This window comes from Rhea pennata, chromosome 2 (genome assembly GCF_028389875.1).
Source record: "Rhea pennata isolate bPtePen1 chromosome 2, bPtePen1.pri, whole genome shotgun sequence".
In the NCBI taxonomy this organism is placed as follows: domain Eukaryota; kingdom Metazoa; phylum Chordata; class Aves; order Rheiformes; family Rheidae; genus Rhea; species Rhea pennata.
In genome coordinates this window covers 60,662,583-60,686,538 of record NC_084664.1, presented here as the reverse complement: position 1 = coordinate 60,686,538, position 23,956 = coordinate 60,662,583, and the positions used below count along the sequence as shown (strand labels likewise).

General features: G+C 42.1%; 1 protein-coding gene across 1 annotated transcript; it reads left to right on the top strand.

The window, feature by feature from the left end:
• The first annotated feature begins 7,190 nt into the window (after positions 1-7,190).
• On the top strand, positions 7,191-23,665 carry PDIA4 (protein disulfide isomerase family A member 4). The gene is made up of 10 exons (XM_062569606.1): positions 7,191-7,317; positions 12,804-12,984; positions 15,985-16,190; positions 16,779-16,917; positions 17,525-17,730; positions 18,385-18,543; positions 19,995-20,146; positions 20,533-20,689; positions 20,779-21,012; positions 21,606-23,665. The coding sequence occupies exons 1-10, from the start codon at positions 7,227-7,229 to the stop codon at positions 22,019-22,021; spliced, it is 1,941 nt and encodes a 646-aa protein (XP_062425590.1). The 5' UTR covers positions 7,191-7,226; the 3' UTR covers positions 22,022-23,665.
• The last annotated feature ends 291 nt before the right edge of the window (positions 23,666-23,956 follow it).

Sequence of the window (23,956 nt, the reverse complement as noted above, 5' to 3'; positions counted from 1 at the left end):
AGTAATTTGAAAAATTACTGAAAGTTTTCTACAAGTAACTAAACTTGAGACTGAATACAGTCAAGAAGTAAGAGTGTTATCTTGCCCATAGGTTAAAAAGCTCAAGACTAGTGAAACAAAATTGTAAGACAGACATTACTGTATCAACTACTGTATTTTCAAAATATCTTGTCTGGTAGCTGAGTTGAGGGAAGGCACTGCTTCCTGTTCTATAATTTAGTGGTGTAAAACTAGGCAGTTTTTTTCATTGTCTTTTTCCAACCTATTTGCTACAGACTGATACAGAAATTCTAAAAATGCAGAATTTCACAGTAGTACACCATTGTTGTAGATAACTAGACCTTGAAGGAATTGTAGAAAACAATTAGGCCTTGAGTCTTGGGACTTGTGAAAAACAATGAGGCTTTGAAGGACTTGCAGAAAATAAGGAGGCCTTGAAGCTTCTCAGTCAGAATGTAACCATTAAGATAACAACAGGAGGTCTTCAGTATCAGAGCAGAAGAGACCGGTTTGCAAGACTTACATGGGAGTTCCAGCAAAGCAGTCAGCTAAAGGCCATCCTGGTATGACACCTACCCGCCGCTAGAGACCCCCACTACCTCAAAAGACAGCCCCTCCTGGACTCAATGCACACATGTTACAATATGTAAATATATAAGCAAATTCCTGGAAAAGTAATGAATACCCAAATTAATTGTAATGAATATGTACAAGGGGTATCAGATATAAGCTCAACGATTCATGGTCTGAGGGGGTGTATTAAGTGGAGGGATCCCCTACGTCCCCAACGCCTACTAAAGGAATGCCTGCCTCTTAATGCTACATTGGCATTAAGGAGCTTTATTTACAGTTTTCAGTGACAGTTTCTGCTGCCCAGATGGAACACTGCTTCTGAGTCTCAACGGATCCATGTGATTGCAGAACCTCCAGCTGGCACCAAGGGATTCTTGGGGAGAACCTCTGATCCCTGGACCTGAGAGCTCCGAGCAAGGTCCCCTGTTGAAAGGTAAAGGCATTCCTTTTTAAACAACAACATCAACAAAAAAAAAAGGAGCGAAGAATCCTGAGGCAGGTTGCCTGTCCATAAGACACAGCAAAAGCCTCGCAGGATTGGGTATAAGGGTACCTAAAGGAAGGGATGGGAATTCTGACAAGTGTAAGTCTGCAGATTGGTTTAGAAAGGTATTGGGTATTGTGCAGCCGCAGCCTTCTCTCTCCTTTTTGTTCCTTCTTTTCTCTCCTTCCCTCTGTTTCTCCACGCATTGTGCAGTTGTTGCTCCACCTTGCATTGTTTAACAACTGTAACAACTGTAGCAACTGTAAAGTTACAGTTGTTATGGGATAAGAAATACTCTGTCATCTGAAGGGGGAATTTTAAGGATTTCTCCCTTAGGGTGCATTATAAAACATTGGCGAAAAATGGGGGTGACCCCCTAACAAAGAAACAGCTTGTAGAATACTGTAACCACTGGTGGCCACTGTATACTATGGAAGATCAGGAAAAGCAGCCAAAGAAGGGAGTGTTGCGATATGATACTATTTTGCAATTAATGTTATTTTGCCGAAGGGAAGGGAAGTGGGATGAAGTGCCATATATAGATCTATTCTTTACCTTGCAGAATCACCCTGAATGGCAGAGAGAATGCAGGATTATTCCACAGGACCTCATGATTTTAGCATTGGACAAAGATTCAAAAGGTATTGTTCAGCTTGTAGCATAGGAAAGAGATGTTTGAAGTGCGAAAAGGAGGAGGAGGAGGACTGAGACCTAATGGTCGCCCTTCGACAAAGGCTGGGGGGGGGGATTTTGATGATGAAGATGGCAATATATGTAGGCGAAGGGACAAGGCAGACGATATGCAGGACGCAGACCAATCTAGCAAGGCAGAAGGGTTTAGTCAGGTTGCAGGAAGGACAAGGGGATGACAGGGAGAAGAGAAAGAAGCCTTACAGGCACCTCTTCGACAGGGGGTGGGAAATAATGGACCGGTAAAGGTCAAGGTGCCCTTTTCAATCACAGGTCTGTGATCCTGTAAGGAGACGGCAGGAATTTACAGGGAAGATCCAGAAAAGGTTGCTAAGGTGTTTGAAACAATAATTACGACTCAGGACCCTGACTGGAATGATCTGGAGTTACTATTAGATACTCTACTAGATAGTACTAAAAAGAAAATGGTATTAAATGAGATCCGAAAACAGGTGGGGAGAGCATATATAAATGGGGACTTGCAGGGAACAGTAGATCAAAACTTCCCTGCTCCTAATCCAGGATGGGATCCCAATCTGCCAGGACCCTGAGCACTTTTAACCAGATATCAAAGGTGGATACTGTTTAGTATCAGACATTCTATGCCAAAGGCAACGAACAGGTCCTAATTATATGAAGTCAAACAAGAACCAAATGAATCCCCATCTGCTTTCATAGAGCGGTTAAAAGTTACTGCCAGGAAATTACCAGTTTCGATCCCAAGAAACCAGAAGAGGCCACCCAATTGGCCTCTATCTTTATGAAGCAATTGACTCCAGATATAAGGCAGGAACTTCAGAAATTAGAAGAGGCAGATTCAAGAGATTTGGGAAAGATGTTGGAGATTGCATGGACAGTTTTTAATAACAGAGAAAAAGAAAAGGAGATACGGCAGGCTAGAAGAGAAAATGTGAGGGATACGAGGTTGATTGTGGCTCTGACAGGCGGGATCATGGAGGAATGCACAGATCAGGAAGGAATGGCAGGGGAATGGGCACGCTCCCCCCTTTTATGCAATCCCACCTCGCAAAAGACCAATGTGCAATCTGTAAGAAAAGGGGGCACTAGAAAAGGGAATGCCCTCAGGCTGGGACCCTGGATCCATTCCTGCAAGCTATTAAGCTGATGACATTAGATAATGAATCCTGGAGGGGACTGGGGCAGTCATTCCCAGCTCAACCCCTGGTTACATTAAGGCTGGGAAACGAAGAAGTAGGATTTCTCGTTGACACGGGAGCTACTTATTCAGTTCTTAACACTTGTAAAGGAATTTTTAGCTCTAAGGTTGTAAATGTTGTTGTTGCTACAGGGGAATGAGAAAATAGGCCCATTTTGCAGCCATTGAAGTTTAAACTCGCTAAACAACGGATAACTCCCCAGTTTCTCTATAGGTCTGAATGTCCAATGCCCCTGATGCAGAGGGATCTATTGAGCAAACTCAAATTACTTTTAAAATGGAGAAATACAGCTATTAATATCAGAATCAAAAGCTGCAGAGGTGAGAATTTTTATGCTACAGAATATACAGAAGCCAGAGAAGGAGATTCCTGCAAAGGTAGAAGATGCATTATGGTATGGGTAAGTGAAACCCCAGGCCGATCCAAAGCAGCAGAACCAGTGAAAGTTATATTAAAACTTGGAGTCAAAACAGTAAGACTGAAGCGATATCCTATCAAGTGGGAGGCTAGGAAATGGCTTGAAGAATTGACAATGAAATTCTCGAAATATGGGTTGTTGGTAGAATGTGAATCGGAATGTAATACCCCAATATTACCTGTGAAAAAACAGAATGGCAACTGATATATGCTAGAACAGGATCTGAGAGCCATAAATCAGACTGTCCCAGACCCAGTGGTAGTCAACCCATATACCCTTCTGACCTCTTTGAATGAAGAACATATACGGTTTACAGTACTTGATTTCAAGGATGCCTTTTTCTGCATACCTCTAGATAAGAATAATCAGGCGACACTCGCCTTTGAGTGGGAAAGCCCCACCACTGGACGTAAAACGCAGCTTACCTGGACGGTATTGCCCCAAGGGTTTAAGAACAGTCCAACAACATTCGGCAACCAGTTGGCCAAGCAGGTAGAGACATGGAAGAAAGACAATTCTGATGGGACATTACAGTATGTGGATGATATCCTGTTGGCTGCCGCAACCCAAGGGAAGTGTATACAGATGACTGTAAGCCTACTCAATTTCCTAGGACAAGGGGGATATCAGGTGTCGAAGAACAAGGCCCAGACAGGAAGAGAGGTTGTGATCCACTTAGGGTTTGAAATTTCACAGGGACAACGAAGGTTGGGCACTGATCAGAAGTAGGCAATCTGCCAAATGCCAGAACCAAAAACACTACAAGACTTGAGAGCATTCTGGGGCATGGTCAGGTGGTGCAGCCTCAGCCCCAGGACACAGTGTTTGGGTGCTCAGCGACAGAAGCTGGACAACCCTGCCCAGTCTAGAGTGTTGGTAACACTGGGATTAGTGACCCTCTGCCCAACCTGGAAGAGGAGTCCTATTAAAACTCAATATTGGAGGAAAATTAAAAGGGAAACTACTGAAGACACACAGAAAGGGCCTAGCACTGCCGTGCAAAGACGGGGAATCCAAAGTCTCATTTTCCCTGGATTAATGGCCCTAGAAAATAGAGAATTAATAGAAAACGTACCTGGCAAGTAAACAATTAGCTAAAGCAACAGAAAAAGGATTTATAGAGTTTAACTAACAGGTACAGGCTAATACCAAGGTGATATTACAAAACCATTCAGCTCTAGATCTAATCCTAGCTAAAGAACACGGGGTGTGTGGATATTTAAAAAATAGATTCAGATCACTGCTGCATCTGTATTCCCAATGTGACAGAGCGCCTTAATAAACAGATTGAGCAAATTAGGCAAATAGTGCAACAAGCCCAGGATCTTCAGAAAAACACCAAAGACACCTGGATAAACAAGGTTCTAAAGGAATTAGGAGGAAACTCTTTATCTGGATGGCTGGCTTCACTGGTACAAACTGCAGTCCTGATAATTCTGGTAATTCCTTGTGTAGTGGTACAATGCTTACCCTCCCTAATTTCTTGTTGTACATATAGGGGAAAGAAATTATATATCTGCAAAATAATAACCAGAACCATTACCAATACCTATCCTATTAGATGAGTCTCCTGAATCTAGTATCAGAAGTCTCAAAGGGGAGAAGCATTGCAGATAACTAGACCTTGAAGGAACTGTAGAAAACAATTAGGCCTTGAAGTTTGGGACTTATGAAAAACAACAAGGCCTTAAAGGACTTGTGGAAAAATAACAAGGCCCTGAAGCTTCTCAACCAGAACATAACCATTAAGATAACAACAGGAGGTCTTCAGTATCAGAGAACAAACCAGTTTGCAAAACTTATACCGAAGATCCAGCAAAGAAGTCCTACCAGGATGGCCTTCAGTTGACACCTACCTGCCACCAGAGACTCCCACAGCCCCAAAGGACTCAATGGACTCAATGCACATGCACAATAATATGTGAATACATAAACGAATTCCTGGAAAAGTAATGAATACCCAAATTAATTGTAATGAATTATGTATAAGCAGCATCAGATGTAAGCTCAACGATTCATGGTCTCAGAGGGCATACTAGGTGGAAAGATCCCCTACATCCCCAGCCCCTATTAAAGGAACGCCTGCTTCTTAATGCTACACTGGTGTTAAGGAGTTTTATTTCTGGGTTTTGATGATATCTTCTCAATCCTCTATAATCTGGCAGTTTTCATACTTCAAACTTGGACTCCAGTATCCTGAAGGCACTTACCACAAACAATTAAATCCCATGATCCTAATACCACCTTACAGTATGAGTAGTACGCACTGCATTTAAGTGCTTTACGTTTGCAAACTATCCACTCAAGGATCAAAGTTTTCCTCTGTAGAAGACAAGGTAATTGCTGCAGGAACCTACAAACAGCTGTGATTCGTCCAAGCATTTGGCCAAACTGGCAATTCAAGTACCAAACTCCCACTTTTTAGCACACTGTCTTGCTATATTTCAGATGTCCACAGATTGAGCATTTGAACAATCATTGCTTGAAATTATGTTTGAGTTGCATAATTAAAAATACAGTTGCATTATTCAACATTTGGCTTATTACCCTGGGGCTTTGGGTAAAGGCCTGTTACTGCACTGTAACTAGATGTTACTACAGGAGGTTACCAAGTTTCTAAGGCTGGGATACAGATACTGCCTTCATAGCCACCAACAGTAAGTAGAAGTGAGAAATTTTAATAATATTTGTTATTAAAAAATTGGAGCCATAACTATATAAAAAGGGGAAGAATCGGTCATCTGAAGACCTGCTTATGTTTGTGATTTTTTGATTAATAAAAACTGGTACTCTTGGAAAAAAACTGACTTAGTAAAGTATTAACCAACCTAAACCATTCCGATTTCACTACAGAAACCTGTAGTGTTTCAAAAAAAGAAAGAATAAAGCACAACACAGAGGCTGCAGCATTCACCCATACTCCTACATGTATGTTAGCAGTCCAAGACTTGCAATAGCTTTTCTTATGGTAGTCAAATTACCACACTACAAATGGATTTTCTGCCCATAACCACTCTTGAGTCCCAGAAAATCCCTCAATTGCGAAGGCACTGTCAAAAGTAAACGCTTAAAATCATTTGAATAACCTATTTGAGCAGCTCTCCTAATCAAGACCTGTGAGTCACAGTAATCTGCAGCGGGTACAGCAGGACCTTCCGGCTCCGGGCGCTCTAACGACGGCGGGAGGCCGTTACGGCGCCAACGGCCACACCACGCGCCGACCCTCTCCCCCCCACCCCCAGCTCTCCCCTCCCACCCCCAGCTCTCCCCTCCCACTCCGCCGGGCCGCCCGCCCCGCCCCTCGGGCGACGCGGCGTATCCCCACTGGCTCCCGCCGCCCCACTGCTCGCCTGGTCCCGCCCCCTCCCTTAAGCCACGCCCCCTCGGCGCGCCCCCGCCAATCCCGAGAGGCAATGTGGCCTCTCTCCCACGCGGGGCGGACCGGCTGCCCCGCCTCCCCGCTGGCCTCCTCCCCCCGCGGCTGCAGGACGGCTGCGGCTTAAACTAGTGGCAGCCGGCGATTGGTGGCCCCCGGGCAGCCAATGGGGTAGAGGCACCTCAGACCAAGAGTCTAATTTTATGCACGGCGGCGTGCCCGCCCTCCCCAGCCGCGGCGCTGCTTGGGGGCGCGGGGACTCGGCGCGCGCGGGGACACGCCACGTTCGAGCCTTTTGTTGACGCGCGCCCGGAGCGGAGCGTTTGCGCGCCTGCAAGCCACTCCGGAGGGCCGCGGGCGCGCGCGGGGATTGGCCGCCGCGCCGGCCAATCAAGGAGCGCGGCGGGCGGGGCGGGGGGCGCGCCGGAGCGGGCCGGGCCGAGGCGAGGCGAGGCGAGGGGGACCGAGGCGGGCAGGGCTGGGGCCGGGGGCGACGGTGGCGGCGGGATGAGGCTGAGCGGGGTCTGGCTGCTGGTGCTGCTGCTGGGGCTGGCGCAGCTGGCCATCCTGGCGCGCTGCGAGGAGGAGGACGGCGGAGGTGAGTGCGTGCGGGGCAGCGCGGGGTGAGGGGCACCGCGAGGCCGTTGGGGAGTGGGGGCACCGTTAACGGCTCTGGCCGTTCAAAGCCACCTGGAAACGGGCGTGAAGCTCCGCGGCGCGTTGCTCGCCCCGTTGCGGCAGCGCGGTAGGGAGCAGCCCCCAGCGTTTGCTCGTAACTTGCCCAAACGCGCTGGTTGCGCCAGGCCTGACGCAGTTGGTAAATGGCCTGGGGAAGGTGGCGTGGTGCGGGGCTGGCCGGGGCCTGCTCCAGGCCTGGAGCCGCTTCCCAGCGTGCTGGGGCTGCGGGGGGGGAGGAATCGCCTTCGCTGGGGACTCCCTCCCTCGGCTGCTAATGCTCGGGGTGGCTTGTTCGGGGCGGGGGTGGAAGAATGTCCCTTAATCCCAGTAACGCCTGTCGGAGTTAGGTGCTCGCATGAGCTGGGATCGTGTCAGAAAGTTGGCGGGAGACGAGCTTTGCGGGTCCTGGCTCTTCGCTCCCTTTTCAGACCTCTTTGGGCTGAAATTTAAGAGGCTGGGGCTGAGTTCCTAATCTGGGCTCACAAAATCATCAGTTTCTCAAGGGTTGTAACTTTCCAAGGTGTCATCTTGCCTCAGGAACTAGCTCTGCCTGATCTCCTCTTTTACATCTGAAATTAAAATTAGAAATTAGAAATGTTAGCAATTATTGGGTTTGTCAATTAGCAATAGATATTTCTCTTTAAGGAGCACGTTTCTCCCCTAACTTGGGGGCTCTATGCTTTTATATGTGTGTGTGTGTGTATATATATATATATATATATATATATAAATATTTTAAAAATACTGTTTTTTTCAGAAGAGAGTTTCTGTGTTGTGCTATCTTTTTGGTGGCCTTTTTTCCCCCTTATGTTTGAGTTTCACTGATGCATGTCTCCTCCCTTCCAAAATTAGTTAAGGCAAACCTGTTCTGACTTAAGTTCAGAGTCTGTTCGTGGATATTTTTAAGTGATTTTTTTTTATAAGTGACTCGAATTTTGAAAAATCTTGTATATTTCACATTTTCTAAGTTAACATTGCTGTAGATTAAATATTAGAGGGCATTCTTAGAGGGTGGATGCTGGGTGACCTCTTGAACTCCTGTCTTGCAAATTCTGGCTGGTTGAACAGGCATCAAAACTCAAATGCATTTATGTCAGGTTCCTTATCTACCTGAACTACTGTGGACACTAGACTCTATTTTGTGAAAACTCTTATAGGATGCAGCATCTGCAATAAGAGAGTGCACTTATTTCAAAGATTACCCTGTTTTTTCAGGAGGCTTTTACATTATAATTTTGCTTATTCTCTGTTCACCAGAACACTCGCTTATTATCAGTTTTAGCATGTTCCCATTACTTTAAAATTGTTTAATTGTGATATTGTAGTGAAGTCTGTATATGACATTATAGCTGACAGTAGGAACACAACCTTAGGCTTCAGATAGGCTGAGTTTTCATCAGTATTTCCCAAATGTGCTATTCTTCTGTATATAGGAGTTATTTTAGGATCAAATACAAACAGTGAGAGAGAGGAAGAATTTCCTCCTATATGCAAGTTTAAAATTAGTCCCTGTACAACCTGATTAACTTATCTCGTGTATCTCAAAATTGTATATGAATCATGAACTATGCTTTATGAAGGTTTTGATTTACAAATAAATGTAGCTGATGATTTCCATTTTTGCCGTTAAAATGCGGATCTGTATTAATTGGAACAACACTTTAAAAAAAAATTGGTAGCCTTATGTACATCAGTTCTTCATGATGAAGGAAGGAGGAGCACGCTGTGCTGTACGATTTTTTGGAAATGAACTTTGACTAGAACATTTAAGGCGGATATGCCCACAGCTAGGTTAGCCTAGAAGTTGTGATGGGTGGGTTATGACCATTACACTCTTTGCATATTGACAAGGGGAAAGGAGGAATTGCACAGCTATTACACTGCTGAAAACAGAGAGGCTGCTTTATAAAATGGCTTTTGAATGACCTCACAACAGATTGCTAGAGCCTAGATCTTTACATTTCTCAAGACCAAAAACTGTCTTAGAATGTGCTTTTCAAAAGGAGGCTTTCAGGCAATCTAAAAGTCACTGATGATCGGATGCAACTTTTTGATACTAAATTCATCCTACTTAAAGTAGGCCAGATTTTCAATAAATTCTGAAAGTTTAGCAAAATTATTACGTAAATTAATTTCAGCTAGGTTAGCCATCATCCTGAAACAGTTCTGCCAACTAAACTTATGCACCTGAAATTTAAGATAACATTTATCTTTGGAAGGATTTTTGTCTTGTGGGTAATAGTCATGTGTTGAAACTTGTGGAAACTTTTCACTGGAATAAATGGGAGTGGTCCATACTTCACAGAAGGACTAGTTTTAACCCAAAGCTATCATTTAATACTGTACTCGCCTGTTTTGCAAGTAGCTTTAAGAAACAAATGCACATAGTTTTGATGACAACTACTGTATTTTCAAGAACTGTCTTAAACAAATATTTATTAGCTATTTTTGCAAATTCAGGTGTCAATTAAAAGGTCATTTGGTATCTGATCACTCCAAAATGTAGCAAGTAATGCAAAAGAATTTGTCTCTTTTTTAAAAAAAAAAAAAAAAAAAAAAAACAAAATCAGATCTTTCTACTTCTCTCTCCCATGCTTTGTCAGGTACTTAAAGCAGATCTTCAATACAGACACTGGGAGGGAGACTGGTGGTAGCCAAGATAACTCTGAATCTCGTTGAAGCTGGAGATTACAGAAGATGAGTTTCGAGTCTTGAGCAGAAATTTATCAGTGTGCTGTTTGGATGGTATTTGGGGAATAGGGAAATGTAGATCATCCTTAAGCACATCTGCAAGACCCAGTGTCCTGTTAAAGGCTTCTATTCTGTGTTTCTGTCCCAGAGGTGGAGGAAGTGAATAAGTGTAGTTCCCATGACAGTGTGTTGCTGTCAGGGAAGTTTTAGTTTGGCAGGGCATGCAGGTATTTCCAGTGAAAGATAGGACATGTTTTCAGAATGGAAAAATAGTAACAGAGGTTTCAGTAATGATAGGTTGCGTGTATTAACATCTTCACTTGTGCAAAACTGTGGCTGCGGATAGTATTTAGTTCTAATCTTTCTAAACAGTCAGCATATGCCATTCTGCATGGTCTTCTCTCAAAGGGGCAAGGGGAAGGAGGAATGATACATAATCAGAAATAGGGACCGCAGTCTGATGATTGGTTTCAGTCAGATAAGCTGAACTAACTGCGTAGTTTTGGTGGATAAATCCGTGCCTCTAAAAAACAGTCTGAAGTGATTTGCTTGGAAAATCAATGAATTTTGCATAACTTCCTGGGAGTTTCAGGCATGGGTCAGCCATGAAGGCTCTGCAGTGAAATATAGTTCTCAAAACTGCTGAGCCCTGAGATCAATAGAAGTTTTGACTGCTAAACAGCTTTTAAAACTAGCTTTCACCACTGCTGTATGTAAAAGAATATGGTAATAATTCTCTTAAAGTATGTTTTGAGAGTTACTTCATTTGTAAGTGCTCTAAAGTAACAACATAGAATGCGTTGTACATTTATAAATCAAGACTTGGAGTTACTTTCTAGATCAGGTGAAACAGCAGTAGTTGTTAAAGAAGTCAGTCTGTGTCCAGATGACTTTTGTGTGATAAATGATCTGTTGTAACCTCACTACATTGGAAGCTTATGTTTTGGTGTTATGTAAGTCTGTAACTTAATCAAAACTGACACATTTTCCACGGGGATGAATTTTTTGGGAGGAGTGGGAGGTATATATTTATTATTATCTTCTTTTAACAGAAAATGAATATTCTAGCTGAATGAAGGACCTTATTCTGTCCACAGTAAGCTTGCTCCTGTGGTCTGCTCTTTGTCTGAGAATAGCTTTTTTTTTTTCTTGTCGCCTCCCCCTCTCGCTCTATTTTGTTGTACCAGGTCACTGAATATTGCATATTTCTAATTCTCAAATCTTGAACTCCAGGTGAACTCGGAGTATTTTCAGCATTCTTGTCTTCAATGAGTAAATGATGTGTGGTTTGTTTTACAGCAGTCACACCTGATAGCTTGCTTGCAAGCTTACTAGATTTACGTTAAAGAATAGTTTTAGAAAAAGGATATCTTTAGTTTTTTCTCATGCACACATGCTTCCTCTCTCACACTCTTTAATACTGAGGCTCCCAGTGGTTGGCTAAAAGGATCTTAATTTTGTTGGTGTTTTTTTTGTTTCATTTTGTTTACACTTGGGATGAGAGATATATCATGGCCTGTTCTGTGACTTAAATTCCTTTAAAGTCATTCAGTAAGGCCTGCTTGCCTTGGATTATAACAACTTCAACAGATAAAAATGTTTGTTTAATCCCTTACGTGTTCATTTATTGAACAAAGGATCTCGATTCCAGGTCAAGAATGAATAAACTGGTTGAAGTATCTTAGCTTCAGATTTAATATGCTAACTTTGCTTTTGTAATGTAGCAAATTTGTTTTCCTCTTGATGGGTATATTCTTGACCAATGTTTTTCAGTCTGGTTAAATCAAAGGCTTTGCCTAAACTTCATCAGAGATGTTTTTACACCATGTATTCCAGCAGGGTACACCCTGTATCTGTCAGATGTGTAGAAGTAGGCTTACACAGGACTTCCTGTGACAGTTACTCATTTTCACACTCCTTCTGTGGACTGGTGCTGCTTCAGAGCCAGTAAGTGGAGTGACACTCCTGCATGAGGGAAGTTTCCTTAGTAAATTGCAGACCTGAAACAGCTCTGTAACTGAGAGAAAACTACACTTGAGGTGACAGGGATAGGAATGAGCGATCAGGAACAGGGCTATAATTTTAATGTGCCACCTCTAAACCACCTTGCTAGTAGCAAAATGTTAAAGTTTGAGATTGTAGCAAGCATGTCTGTTGTTCATCAGTCCTTCAGACTTGCAGAACATAAAAATTGTATCCTTATTCACTGTACCTGTAGCACCACAAGGTAAGCATGGAGGCAGATAATATCTGCTATCTTGGTAAGGTATCTGTTTTTCCAGCCACATGCTGCTGTATTTGAAGGGACAGCTATATATCTGCATAATAGTCGGCTTCTGTCTGAATTCAGGTATCTTGTGCTCTTGCCCTGCTTCTCGCACTTCAACAAGGTACCCAATGTGCCATGGTAGAGACTTTCATAGATCTGTATGTATTAATACTGTATTCATTTTGTATTTTGCACTGAAGAGCAAATTAACATGTTGACCTTTTACTGAAATATTGATAATGTCAGCTGGCGCAGCATGCTCTGAAGTAAAATAGGACCATAAGTCTAGGCTCTTTGCAACCTCAGGCAGCTGCTATATGTGGACCTCTAACTGGGTTTAGATACCTTTTTTTTTTTTTAACTACAGAATATATTTGAATTTGTCATTAACCTCATAGTGTTGTTTTACATTTGAAACAATTTGTATTACAACTTTACTTTTCCAGAATCTGTTACAAAAGAGGAAGCTGATGAGGAAGACGATGACGATGAGGAAGACGATGACGATGAGGATGATGATGATTCTGAAGTTAAAGAAGAAAATGGTGTATTAGTCTTAAATGATGCGAACTTTGACACCTTTACTGCAGATAAGGATACTGTGCTGCTGGAGTTCTATGCACCATGGTGGGTTTAAGCTTGCAGTATCCCTGTGCGTTCAGCCCTGCCTTAGGTTTGGGGTAGGGTAGATGTGAGGGTTTTCTTGACGGTACACCCTCCTGAAAAGTGAGCTTTGGTTGGAATGGCTCTCGGGGGAGAAATGGTAGCTTGATATTTCTTGTTTTTCCCGAGATGTGTTTAGGTAAACGATTTTAGGGCATAAAAAGTTGTCAGTAGCTTACAACCGTGAGGAAAAGCTGCAACAGCAAAAGCAGAGGTCTGGATCATGACTGGATCGTGGTTTAATAATACAGGGTGTTTAGAAGTGATGCCGGAGTAACTAGCTTCTAGGAGAAGCATGGGTCTCTGCTGTGGTCCTGGGCAGGGGATGGGGGCAGGAGATAGTTCTTCCCAACAGGGTGTGGAGGTGTTCCTTTGTCTGCCCACGTTCCAGGTGATAGAGCAGCTTGTTCTCACTGCGCAGATGTGAGTCGTACTGAGGGATCCCATGCCAAGAGAAGCACAGTCCTGCTTTCATCCTTGCTCAGTGTTTGTCAGGGAGTGAAGACAGAGCTGTGGTACTCATAGGGTAGATGTGTCTGGCTTTTTGATGGGTTATATAGGAGTTTATAGAAGAGGGGACTCCTGGTTCTGTTACTACATCCCTGGTGTGGGGATGTGCATAACCCCATGCAGATTTGCAAGCTAGCGGTTGACTGGCTGAAAAGCACTTTGCAGAAAAAATCTTGACCAGCCTGCTGTATCACAAGATGAGCATAAGCCAACAGTGCAGCTTTACAGCTAAGAAGGCCAACTTAATCTTGGGCTATTTTAGTGAGAGTGTAGTCAGCAAGTTGAGGGCAGTGCTTTTTCGCCTGTATTGTACACCTATGAGACTGCATATGGAGAGCAGTATCCAGTTCGGAGTTCCTAGTAGAAGAAATAACAGTGATACAGCTCAGTGGAGGGATGCCAGAGTGGGTGGGGGGCTAGGGCACATGACATAGAAGAGAAGCTGAGAGAATTGGGATTACTCAGCCTCAAGGACAGCAGGCTGAGGAAAGATCTTACTGCTGTTTGCTGTTTGGGAGGATCGAGGTAAAACAGACCCATTCTTCTCTGAAGTGCAAGCAGAAGGATGAGAGGCAACAGGCACAAGTGGCACACTGGGAAATACCCAGTCATAAGGAAAAGCTTCCCAAATGCGGATGATCAGATGGTATAGCAGGTTGTCCAGAGAGACTGTGAGCTCTTAGTCCTTTGAGGTACTCAAATTGGGCTGAACAGGGCCCTGAACAACCTGGTCCAACAAGAACTACTTTGAGCAGGAGGTTGGACTGGGTACCTTCTTGCAGTCCCTTCTAACCTACCTGTTTCTATGGCCAGTTGATTATTCATCCTGAAAGGTTCTTGATTTCCACACGCACACACGCCCGTTGTGTTGGTACTCTTGGGTCCTATGGACTTCCAAAAAACTCATAACGCAGAACCTCTGCACTCGCTCGTCTCAATGGAGGAGGCTTCCATAGCAGGGGAATTGTCAGAAGGTTTTGCTTCTCCTCAAGCTCAAGTCACTGCCCTTGCCAGAAGGATACGGTGGGAGTAAGGACATAGCTTATGCATATTGTCAGCTTAAACGGTGCATTGTTATGCATCTACGTGATGATGATAATTCTGTTGATGTACCGGGGTGCATTGAGTAACTCCATAGCACTCCAGGGAGCTACAATGGATTCACCTGTGTATAATGGAGACAAAGAATTTAGGTCAGAATGCATTTTTTTTTCATTTTTAAAGGCAAAAGTAAGATTTGTGGAGAGAAAAACGAGAAGAATACGTTTGTAGTGAAGTTACTGAGTTAGTGTTGCAGACAACCTCTTTTCCTTCACGGCTTAGTGATAAAAGGGATTTTTGCATTTTGCTGATCCTTTTCTAGTCTTTGAATGGGAGAGGGAGAAATATGATCTTACTTGAGGTGGTTTTGTATTTTAACTAACTTACATTGAGTCTCATCACGCAGAAATCCTTCCCTGCTTGGTCCTAGATACTATCTCTGGAGGTATAGCTTGCCTGCATTAACATCAACTTCAACTCAGCAAAAGGACACGTGGTCATTGCAGACTAAAGAGCTCTTTTCTTTCTACTCTTACTCTTGCCAGTGGTGAGGCTAGGCTATCTACTGCACACTAAGTTTGCCTTTTTTTCTTTTTTTTTCCTCCATTGTTACTGGCTTTGTCTTCAGCTTGTCAAGTCATATTTAGGTTTTCCTGTACTAGTGTGCTCTGGCCCTCCAATTTTTATAGCAGGAACATCTGTTCTTCCCAAAGAGCTCTGGTGCCAGAGAGCGAGTGAGGGAGACCTATGTTACGATGAATGTGAGATTTTAGTAAGCTTAATGAATTTCTAGTTCATTTTTCTTTTTAGCTTGGTTTAGGCTCACAGATAAGGAAGATGGACCCAGATTAGGGAGAAGTTGAGGCCCAAGACACAATATTTGGGGAGGGGGGATGGGGGCAGGGAGGAGAAGCAGCATGAGGTTTACAGTTTCTTTTCAAAAGCGGTTGTTAGGGTTTTTTTTTTTTTTTTTTTTTTTTTGCTGTGATGTTAGGCACCACATATGGAAATGTTACCTTCTGACTGAAAAAGCAGTGGAAAAGTGGTGCTTTGATTCCTTTTCACATAATGCCATGGGCATGGCAAACTTCCGAGTAACACGTAAAGTTTCTTGAAAGTATGATCACTTGAAAACAAGAGCTATAATGAAAAATGAATTGTGTAAATCCAAAATGCAGATACAGAATGGTATATAGACAGCACTTCTGAGTACATTTATTCTAGTGTATGTCACAGAACAACCATTAGCTACAGTTACTGTGTATCGGTCAGTGATTTGAAACATAATAAGCAAAAATGTTCTGTGTTGATGCTGTGAATATTTTGAGAAAAGACCTGGAAGTGCAGAGTGACAAAATACCTTTTAGGTCCATTGTAGACTTGTTTACTTGTGTCTCCCTCTCCTTCTGGCAGGTGTGGACATTGCAAGCAGTTTGCTCCTGAATATGAAAAGATAGCTAAAACTCTGAAGGAAAATGACCCTCCTATTCCAGTTGCCAAAATTGATGCTACTGCAGCCACTTCACTAGCAAGTCGTTTTGATGTTAGTGGCTACCCAACCATCAAAATTCTGAAGAAAGGCCAACCAGTGGACTACGATGGCTCTCGGACAGAAGATGGTAAGCGTCAGTCCTTTGCAGTTCTCTGTAACAAAGCAAGAAAGTTATGATCTTGCTTATTTTCATGGGATATGTTCATTAAGTCTCCTATAAATGGCTTTGATCTTGAGTTCCGTTACCTTAAGTAAAATAATTACTATGACTGAAATTTTACCTAGTCTTCTAAATTGGCTGTAGGCTGAAAGACAGTTTCACAGGTAGGATGGTTACTGATGGAACGTTCCTAGAAGAGGAGGTAGTCTCATGCTCACAGGGTTCACCAGTCAGAAGCACTGGATCTTTATATTAATGGTGGATTTTAGAACTGCTGCTTAATGTGTCCAACTACAGGCTAGTCAAAAGGGGAAAACACTATCTTTTCTGACTGTTTTTTAGAGGGATTCATGAAATAACTTGTTGGAAGTACATAACTAAGATGTGCTAATGTGGGGTAGAGAACATGTTAAAGGGCTTCTTGGTAATACTGCCTGTATGTTTGGTCCATAATTGCCACTCTGATTTCAAAATGTTCATATCAACTCTCTGCCTTGATATACTACAGATATGACGATGCGAATTTGCTAACTGGGCAATTGAACTGTCTTTCAGCTATTGTGGCTAAAGTCAAGGAAGTTTCTGACCCCAACTGGACCCCTCCACCAGAAGCTACCCTAGTATTGACCCAGGATAATTTTGATGACGTTGTGAATGGTGCTGACATAATTCTGGTGGAGTTCTATGCCCCGTGGTAAGCAGGAAGGCAGTTAGCTCTGCTTTTCTAGCATAGCTGTCCTGAAAACAGTTGGTAAAGCTAGCAGACGGGGGCTGATAACTGCCAGATACAACGGTTTTCTGTCATTATGCCTCTTCTAAAGCGGCTTGCCTCAGCACTGTGCAGATGTGTCTAGCTCTGTGTATCAATTCTAATCTGGACCTAAAATCATATTACAAGTTACTTGAAGACTAGACTGAATCTGCATCTCAGCAGGGGATGGGTTCCAGAACTTTATTGCCTGTGTAGTTTGTTTCTTGGAATTTTTCCATATTTACTAAGTTTGGAACCTGTTGGGAGGTATTGCAAACTCTTGAAGGAGGTTTGTCCTTAGTTTAAAAATTCATATCTCTGAAAATGAAACTGCCTTGGTAATGCAGGAGCAAGCATAAAGGCTAGCTTCAGGTTGGGAGAGAGAAGTCTCCCTGATCTGGGACTTTCCTTCATAGGTTGAAGTGAATGATCCCATTTCTACTTTTACTGTCCGTGAAAACTTAGAACAGTTCTGCTTCAGGTGCAGAAGGTACCTAGTAGGACTTACGGATTGCAAAGTACCTTTTCTTTCCCCCTTCCCTTTCCTTAGGTGCGGACACTGCAAAAGGCTTGCACCAGAATATGAGAAGGCTGCCCAGGAGCTCAGCAAACGGACACCTCCTATTCCTCTGGCTAAAGTCGATGCCACTGCTGAAACTGAGCTTGCTAAGAAATTTGATGTTACTGGCTATCCAACTCTGAAAATTTTCCGCAAGGGCAAACCTTATGACTACAATGGTCCACGAGAAAAATATGGTATTATAACTTTCATTTTCTAAGAGCTTGACCACGAATGTATTGACATAACTATAGACAAACTTGTTCACATCATAGGAATAGTATTTCACTTGAAGAAATCTGGTTCTGTGGTAGCTGGAGGAACCTGAAAAATACATGCTCTAATACCCAAATGGGCTAACAGGATAAAGTTTTATCTCTGATAATTTTTACAGCATCTTTTTGTCAGATGGTACCATAGGCTCCTTTTAATGTAAGTTAAATACACATAGTAAAGCAGTGGCAGTACGAGAAAATAGTGACTCTTAATTACTGTATGGAGAGCTTTGGAAGGGCTGGCAGTGTTCAGTACTGGAAAGTTAAGGATTTTCAAGCAGGATTTTGTCTAATGGCAGGGTTAGGAGACAGCAAATGATCTTGAATTTCAGAAAGGCTGGTTACTTGCAAGGTCAATAACCTGAAATTGTACCTAGAACCAGAACCTTAAAAAAAAAAAAAAATAAAAAAAAAAAAAAAATAAAAGCTATTAATTTGATGTCTTTTGTTATGGTGCACAGATAGCTGTCCATGAAAAATATGATATTAAACAGTGCCAGAGAAGGGAACCTCTGAATCTTTCAGATGAGTAAATGTTCTGAGCAATTTCTTGGGGATGGTTTTTTTGTCTTACAGGTATTGTCGATTACATGATTGAACAGGCTGGTCCTCCATCCAAACAGATTCAGGCTACCAAACAGGTACAGGAATTTCTGAAAGATGGGGATGATGTCATCATCATTGGTATTTTTAGTGGAGAGAAGGACAAAAAGTATCAGCTGTATCAGGAAGCAGGTAAAGAATGCTTTAAAATATTAAGCAAAAATGTTTGGGATTCTGCCCAGGACCTTGTAGGCATAGACAGAAGAGTTCCTTTATTTCTGCTCTTAGGTTGGTGGGTGGGTTTGAATTGGAAAGAGAAGGGGTGGGGGGTGAATTAAAGGGTGGTGTTTCACTTGCATTCAAAGGAAAAAAAAAACTCACAGCAGACATCAAGGATATAATTGGTGTATCAGTTTGCCAGTAGCAGGAGATCTTAGCATTATGCATTTCTAAAATAGGAGAACTAGGAAGGAAGGAGAATTCCTAGCTGAGGAACAAATTCCAAGGTCTTGACTTAAAGCCTGTCTAGTTTTATCAGCTCATGTTGTGGTTTCCCATCTGACAGCTCCGGATGCTGTGCTCTACTGAACATCTTTGGGGTGGGGAACCTGAAAAAAAGGAGAAAGTTCATCTGCTGCAGAAAAGTGCTGGGTCAGGAGTGGGGAAGAAGAGAGGAAAAAGAGCAGCTTTGTAATTGCACAGACCGGGACAGGCAGAGAGGCAAGTTAAGAAGTCTTGCAAAGGAGTGTGTGGGGAGGGATGTTGAGAGGTGAAAGGCAGAATATGAAGCAGAGACTCACTTTGATCAACTGATGCAGCAGGTTCTTTTTAGGTGGTTGCTGGAGATTGGGAAGCCCCTCTGAGAAGATGAAAATGGGCTGGAAGGGGCCTCATTGTCTATCTCTGGACTGGTATAGCTCAACCATCCCTGGCAATGTCTGTTCCTAAAACCCTCTCTGATGTGACATATTTGTCCTGTTAACAGTATTTTCTACCACTCAGAAGAGGCCAAGCATTGCTGCCTGACTCCCTCTGATTAATCATTCTGTTTTGCATGCTCAAACTACTCAGAGTCACTCTTGGTTTCTGCCAGTTTTGAGAGCAATATGGGCAATCCATTTTCCCCATGGCTATGCTTGTTTGGAGCTGCCATCACTTACAGTTAGAGTTGGAGCTTGGGCTACTTCAACCTAGTAAGGTGCAGCATTATTCTGCAGGCTGCCCCATAGCACATAGGTTGACTAGATGACTGAGTTCCTTTTTAGCTCTTCTTTATTTGCGGAAAGCCAAGAGTTAGGAGACCACTAGAGGTAGGGGGTTCATAGGGTATGTTTTGAAAGCTGTTAAAGGTTTTGTAGCATTTAGAGTAAACCCTCAAGCAGATGGGCTATTCAAAATCATTCAAGGAGAGCTATTCAAATTTTATGCTCTATTGACTTCTTTTTAAATACTTCTCACCCTCTTTGGATGGAAACAGTTGAAAGATGGTAAAACTTGTCTCAGGCTTTGCTGCAGTCCAAGTCTCTGAGAATGGGAAGAGAATTCCCTTGCAGTGCAGTTCTAAGGTTTCAGTCAGAGACTCATAGATAATTACTTTATGATTTTTTTTTTCCTCATCTTTCTCCCTAATCTTAATTTTTCAGCTAACAGTTTAAGAGAAGATTACAAGTTCCATCACACCTTCAGCAACGAGATTGCAAAACTATTGAAAGCATCACCTGGAAAACTGGTTGTTATGCAGCCAGAAAAATTTCAGTCAAAGCATGAGCCAAAGATGCATGTTTTGGATCTTAAAGTGAGTAGTTGGTCCAAAGCTACAAAATTTGCTCACAAATTTATAGGAAGGCTCTTTACTCTGTATATATGAGTAGTTGACCTCTTCCTGTTGGAAATACTTATTTAATATTTGGAGCAGCCTGTTTTTTTCCCTATGAAATTCTGCTTCTTTGTTCTAATAAGCTTGATAAAGTGAACCCAGAAGTTATATATTCAAATAGTAAGTTAGTGTAGTATTAATCTAAAGGTGGAATACTACATTATCCATAGTGTTTAAGGATTTGAAGGATATGGTAAGGGCATTGTGCATAACTTCCTTTCCTTCTCATTTGTGTACACAAAAAACATTATTTTGCAGTAATGTGTAGTAGGAATATCACTTAAATCCCCTTTTTCCCTAAACAGGACTCTACAGATGGATCAGAAATTAAAGCGCATGTGCTAAAACATGCCTTGCCTCTAGTTGGTCATCGCAAGCCTTCCAATGAGGCTAAGAGATATACTAAGCGTCCCCTAGTGGTCGTCTATTATACTGTAGACTTTGGTTTTGATTATCGTGTTGGTAAGTTAACTAGGAACACCTTTGATCCACTTCACAAGGAGGAAAGCAGTTAACTAGAAATCACTAATCTTGTGTTCTGGTGATTTCAGCTACCCAGTACTGGAGAGAGAAAGTCCTGGAAGTGGCCAAAGACTTCCCTGAATATATTTTTGCTGTTTCTGATGAGGAAGACTATTCTTCCGAAATAAAAGATTTGGGCCTGATTGAGAGTGGAGAGGATGTCAATGCAGCAATCCTGGATGAAGGTGGCAAGAAGTATGCTATGGAGCCAGAAGAGTTTGATTCTGATGTACTCAGGCAGTTTGTGCTGGCATTCAAAAAAGGTACAGTTCCTAAAACAGGATTCTCTTTCACATTTACCACTTATTTTTCCTTCCAAGAGTGTTTTTCCTGAGGTGATGGGTACAATTGATATTAATAATTAAAATCATATACGCAACCTTAGTATTTTGTGGCTTACAGATTTTGGATGTCTTTTTGCCTCTTTCCGTTAAACTCAGTTCACTAACTTTGCCTGGACTACACTGTGGCATCTGGCTAGATTTAATATTGAATATATGTTTGGCAAGCTTAATATGTTCTTGTAGCTTTGAAGTGCAAACTGATGATAATTTATATTCATGATTGGCGTAACAAATCAGTGTCTAATTTATTGTTGACAGATGCCCCTAAAAACAGAGAGAGAGAGAGCTTCCAGGCAAATGCAAAACAAATTTTGTTGCCTATATTTCACAAACTTCCTGTATTAAAACGTTGCCAGCAAAGTAGCCTGTGTTTCATGCCAAGAAAAGTTCACTTACTGGCACAATACTCCCTGACGGGAAGATATATTCTTGCTCTTTTTTTTTCTTAACAGAGATCGTAAGAATTGCTCTTGTTATATTCTAATAATGGTGTGTATTTTGCTTCTTTATAGGAAAACTGAAGCCTATTGTGAAGTCCCAGCCAGTGCCAAAAAATAACAAAGGGCCTGTAAAAGTGGTAGTGGGTAAAACATTTGACACCATAGTAATGGATCCAAAGAATGATGTTCTCATAGAGTTCTATGCCCCATGGTGTGGACACTGCAAGAAACTAGAACCTGTGTATACTGAGCTAGGAAAAAAATACAGGAATGAGAAAAATTTAGTCATAGCCAAGATGGATGCTACTGCCAATGATGTGACAAATGACCGCTACAAAGTGGAGGGATTCCCCACTATCTACTTTGCTCCGAGGGACAAGAAGAGCAACCCTATTAAATTTGAAGGCGAGGACAGAGATTTAGAGCATTTGAGCAAATTTATAGAGGAGCATGCGACAAAACTTTCCAGAACAAAAGAAGAGCTTTAGATAAGTTGAGGGTGGTGAAGAAGGAATCGTTTGTACGTTATAGTTAAAGCAAGTTACTGACAAAACTCATTGAGAGAATTCGGCAGTTTGAGCAAGGAAATTCTTGAGCAGTAAAGCAATTGCAGTATCTTTTTTTTTGTATTGCAGAAAAGGTTTTTTGTTTTTTCTGGACACTGAACTTCTCTCTGATGTGAATGTCTTACATTAGTTATGATTTTGATCTTTGGAGAAAAATACATCCTTTATTTTTTGTGACTATCTTGAGCTTGATTATTTGATTCCAGTGCAGCTCTTTTTTAACTTAAAAGATTTTACCAAAAAAAGAAGGGTGGGGGGAGGAATCCCTCTGCTTCTTTTATTCTGTTATTTGTTGGTGTGATTATTGTTGGGTTTCTTGTTTGGTTCGAACCAAACTCTATTCTATTGTATTTTTGTATACATTCATTTGACTGTAGCATTATATTTGTCACTTAGGGCAGCAAAAAGATTTCTGAATTGTAGACTAATGATCTTACTGAAATTGGACACAGCAACATGCTGACTAAATATGCCCATGGCCTGGCTGCTTTTGTATTGTGTATCTCTGTAGAGAGGGTGATGCTAAAACACTAAGTTTTTCTAGCTGGCCTGTCTATACCAGCACATATTCATCAGTCTGTCTTGGAGGTCTTCCCAAGTATGTTTGGAATAGAAGGAATGCATCCATAAGCTTATAGGCCATGTCAGACTGTCCAGACTTAATGACATCAAGGACTAGCTTCTAAAACAGTTGAGTTGTATTTTGGACAAATTACTTAGAGTTCTTTCTCCTTAAAGTGCCAAATTTTCATTAGTCAATAAGAAGGCAAAATAAAGAACTTGGGATGTTGGCAGCCTTTAAACCATGGGGTTACCAATGCCTAAAATGAAAAATCCTAAACTAAAATGTGTTTGAAAGCATTGCACTCAGCACATCTGGACTATGACTACTTTCTTGAGTAGTGAGAGAGTCCTGCCTCCAAAGGGAAATGGGACAGAATTGTTGGAATCTGTAGTAAGCTGCTTCCTTTTTGGTGATTCAGAAATCACGACTGTGTTGCTGACTTTCTGAAAAAAAGGAGCAGACCTTACCTGTTGGGATAATATTTGTTTTTAGATTTGAGAGTTGCTAACCCCAAAGTGGGTGGAAAGAAGAGGTAGAAAGAGAAAGCTGGGTATGTAAAGGTGGGCAGAAACCTTTTGGGCCCTATCCATAAAGATGGGTCTTATCTCTCCTGCAGTTGCTGTTGCTAGGTCAAGGAGTTAGGTGCAGCCTGAAATGCAATTTGAAACAACTCTTGTCATGGGGTTACTCTGTATGCTTTTGTCAGGTACCAGATAGTATGTGCAACTCTTCCTCCTTGTCGTCATTTTTTTTTCCTTGATATGTTAGAGAAAAGATGAAGTCATTTCAAGCATCTCCAAGCCATTGCTTTTGATAGGTAGCAGGTTTTTTTTTAAAAAAAAAAAGAAAAAAAGTAGTACTATCTGCCTCTTCTCAGAGCTCTGATGCTGCAGTGTGTGCCACTAGTGCATGTGTCACTAGAGCAATTTTGTTACAACTTAGTTTTACAGATAAAGCTCCTTGTGTGTGCTACCCTGTCTCATAAAAGACCAGTACAATCAGTCTTCTCTGCATGTTTCTTTACTGCATTGTGTTTATGTGCCCTCTAAAAAGCTGAAAACTAAAGTCTTGTATGGAGACAGATTTTTTTGCATAGCAAGGATAAACCTTCATTCAGAAGGTGGCTGGACCCAAAGCAGCAAGGGGGTACATAATCCTTAACCTTTGCTGCATCTTTGTATTCCTGTTGAAAAGATTTGTCCCCTTGCTGCTGGAACAGGGAGCTGTCCCCCACTGACTGTGCTATCAGTACCCAGGAAAAAGTGACTATTGAATCATTCTTGCAGAGGCTC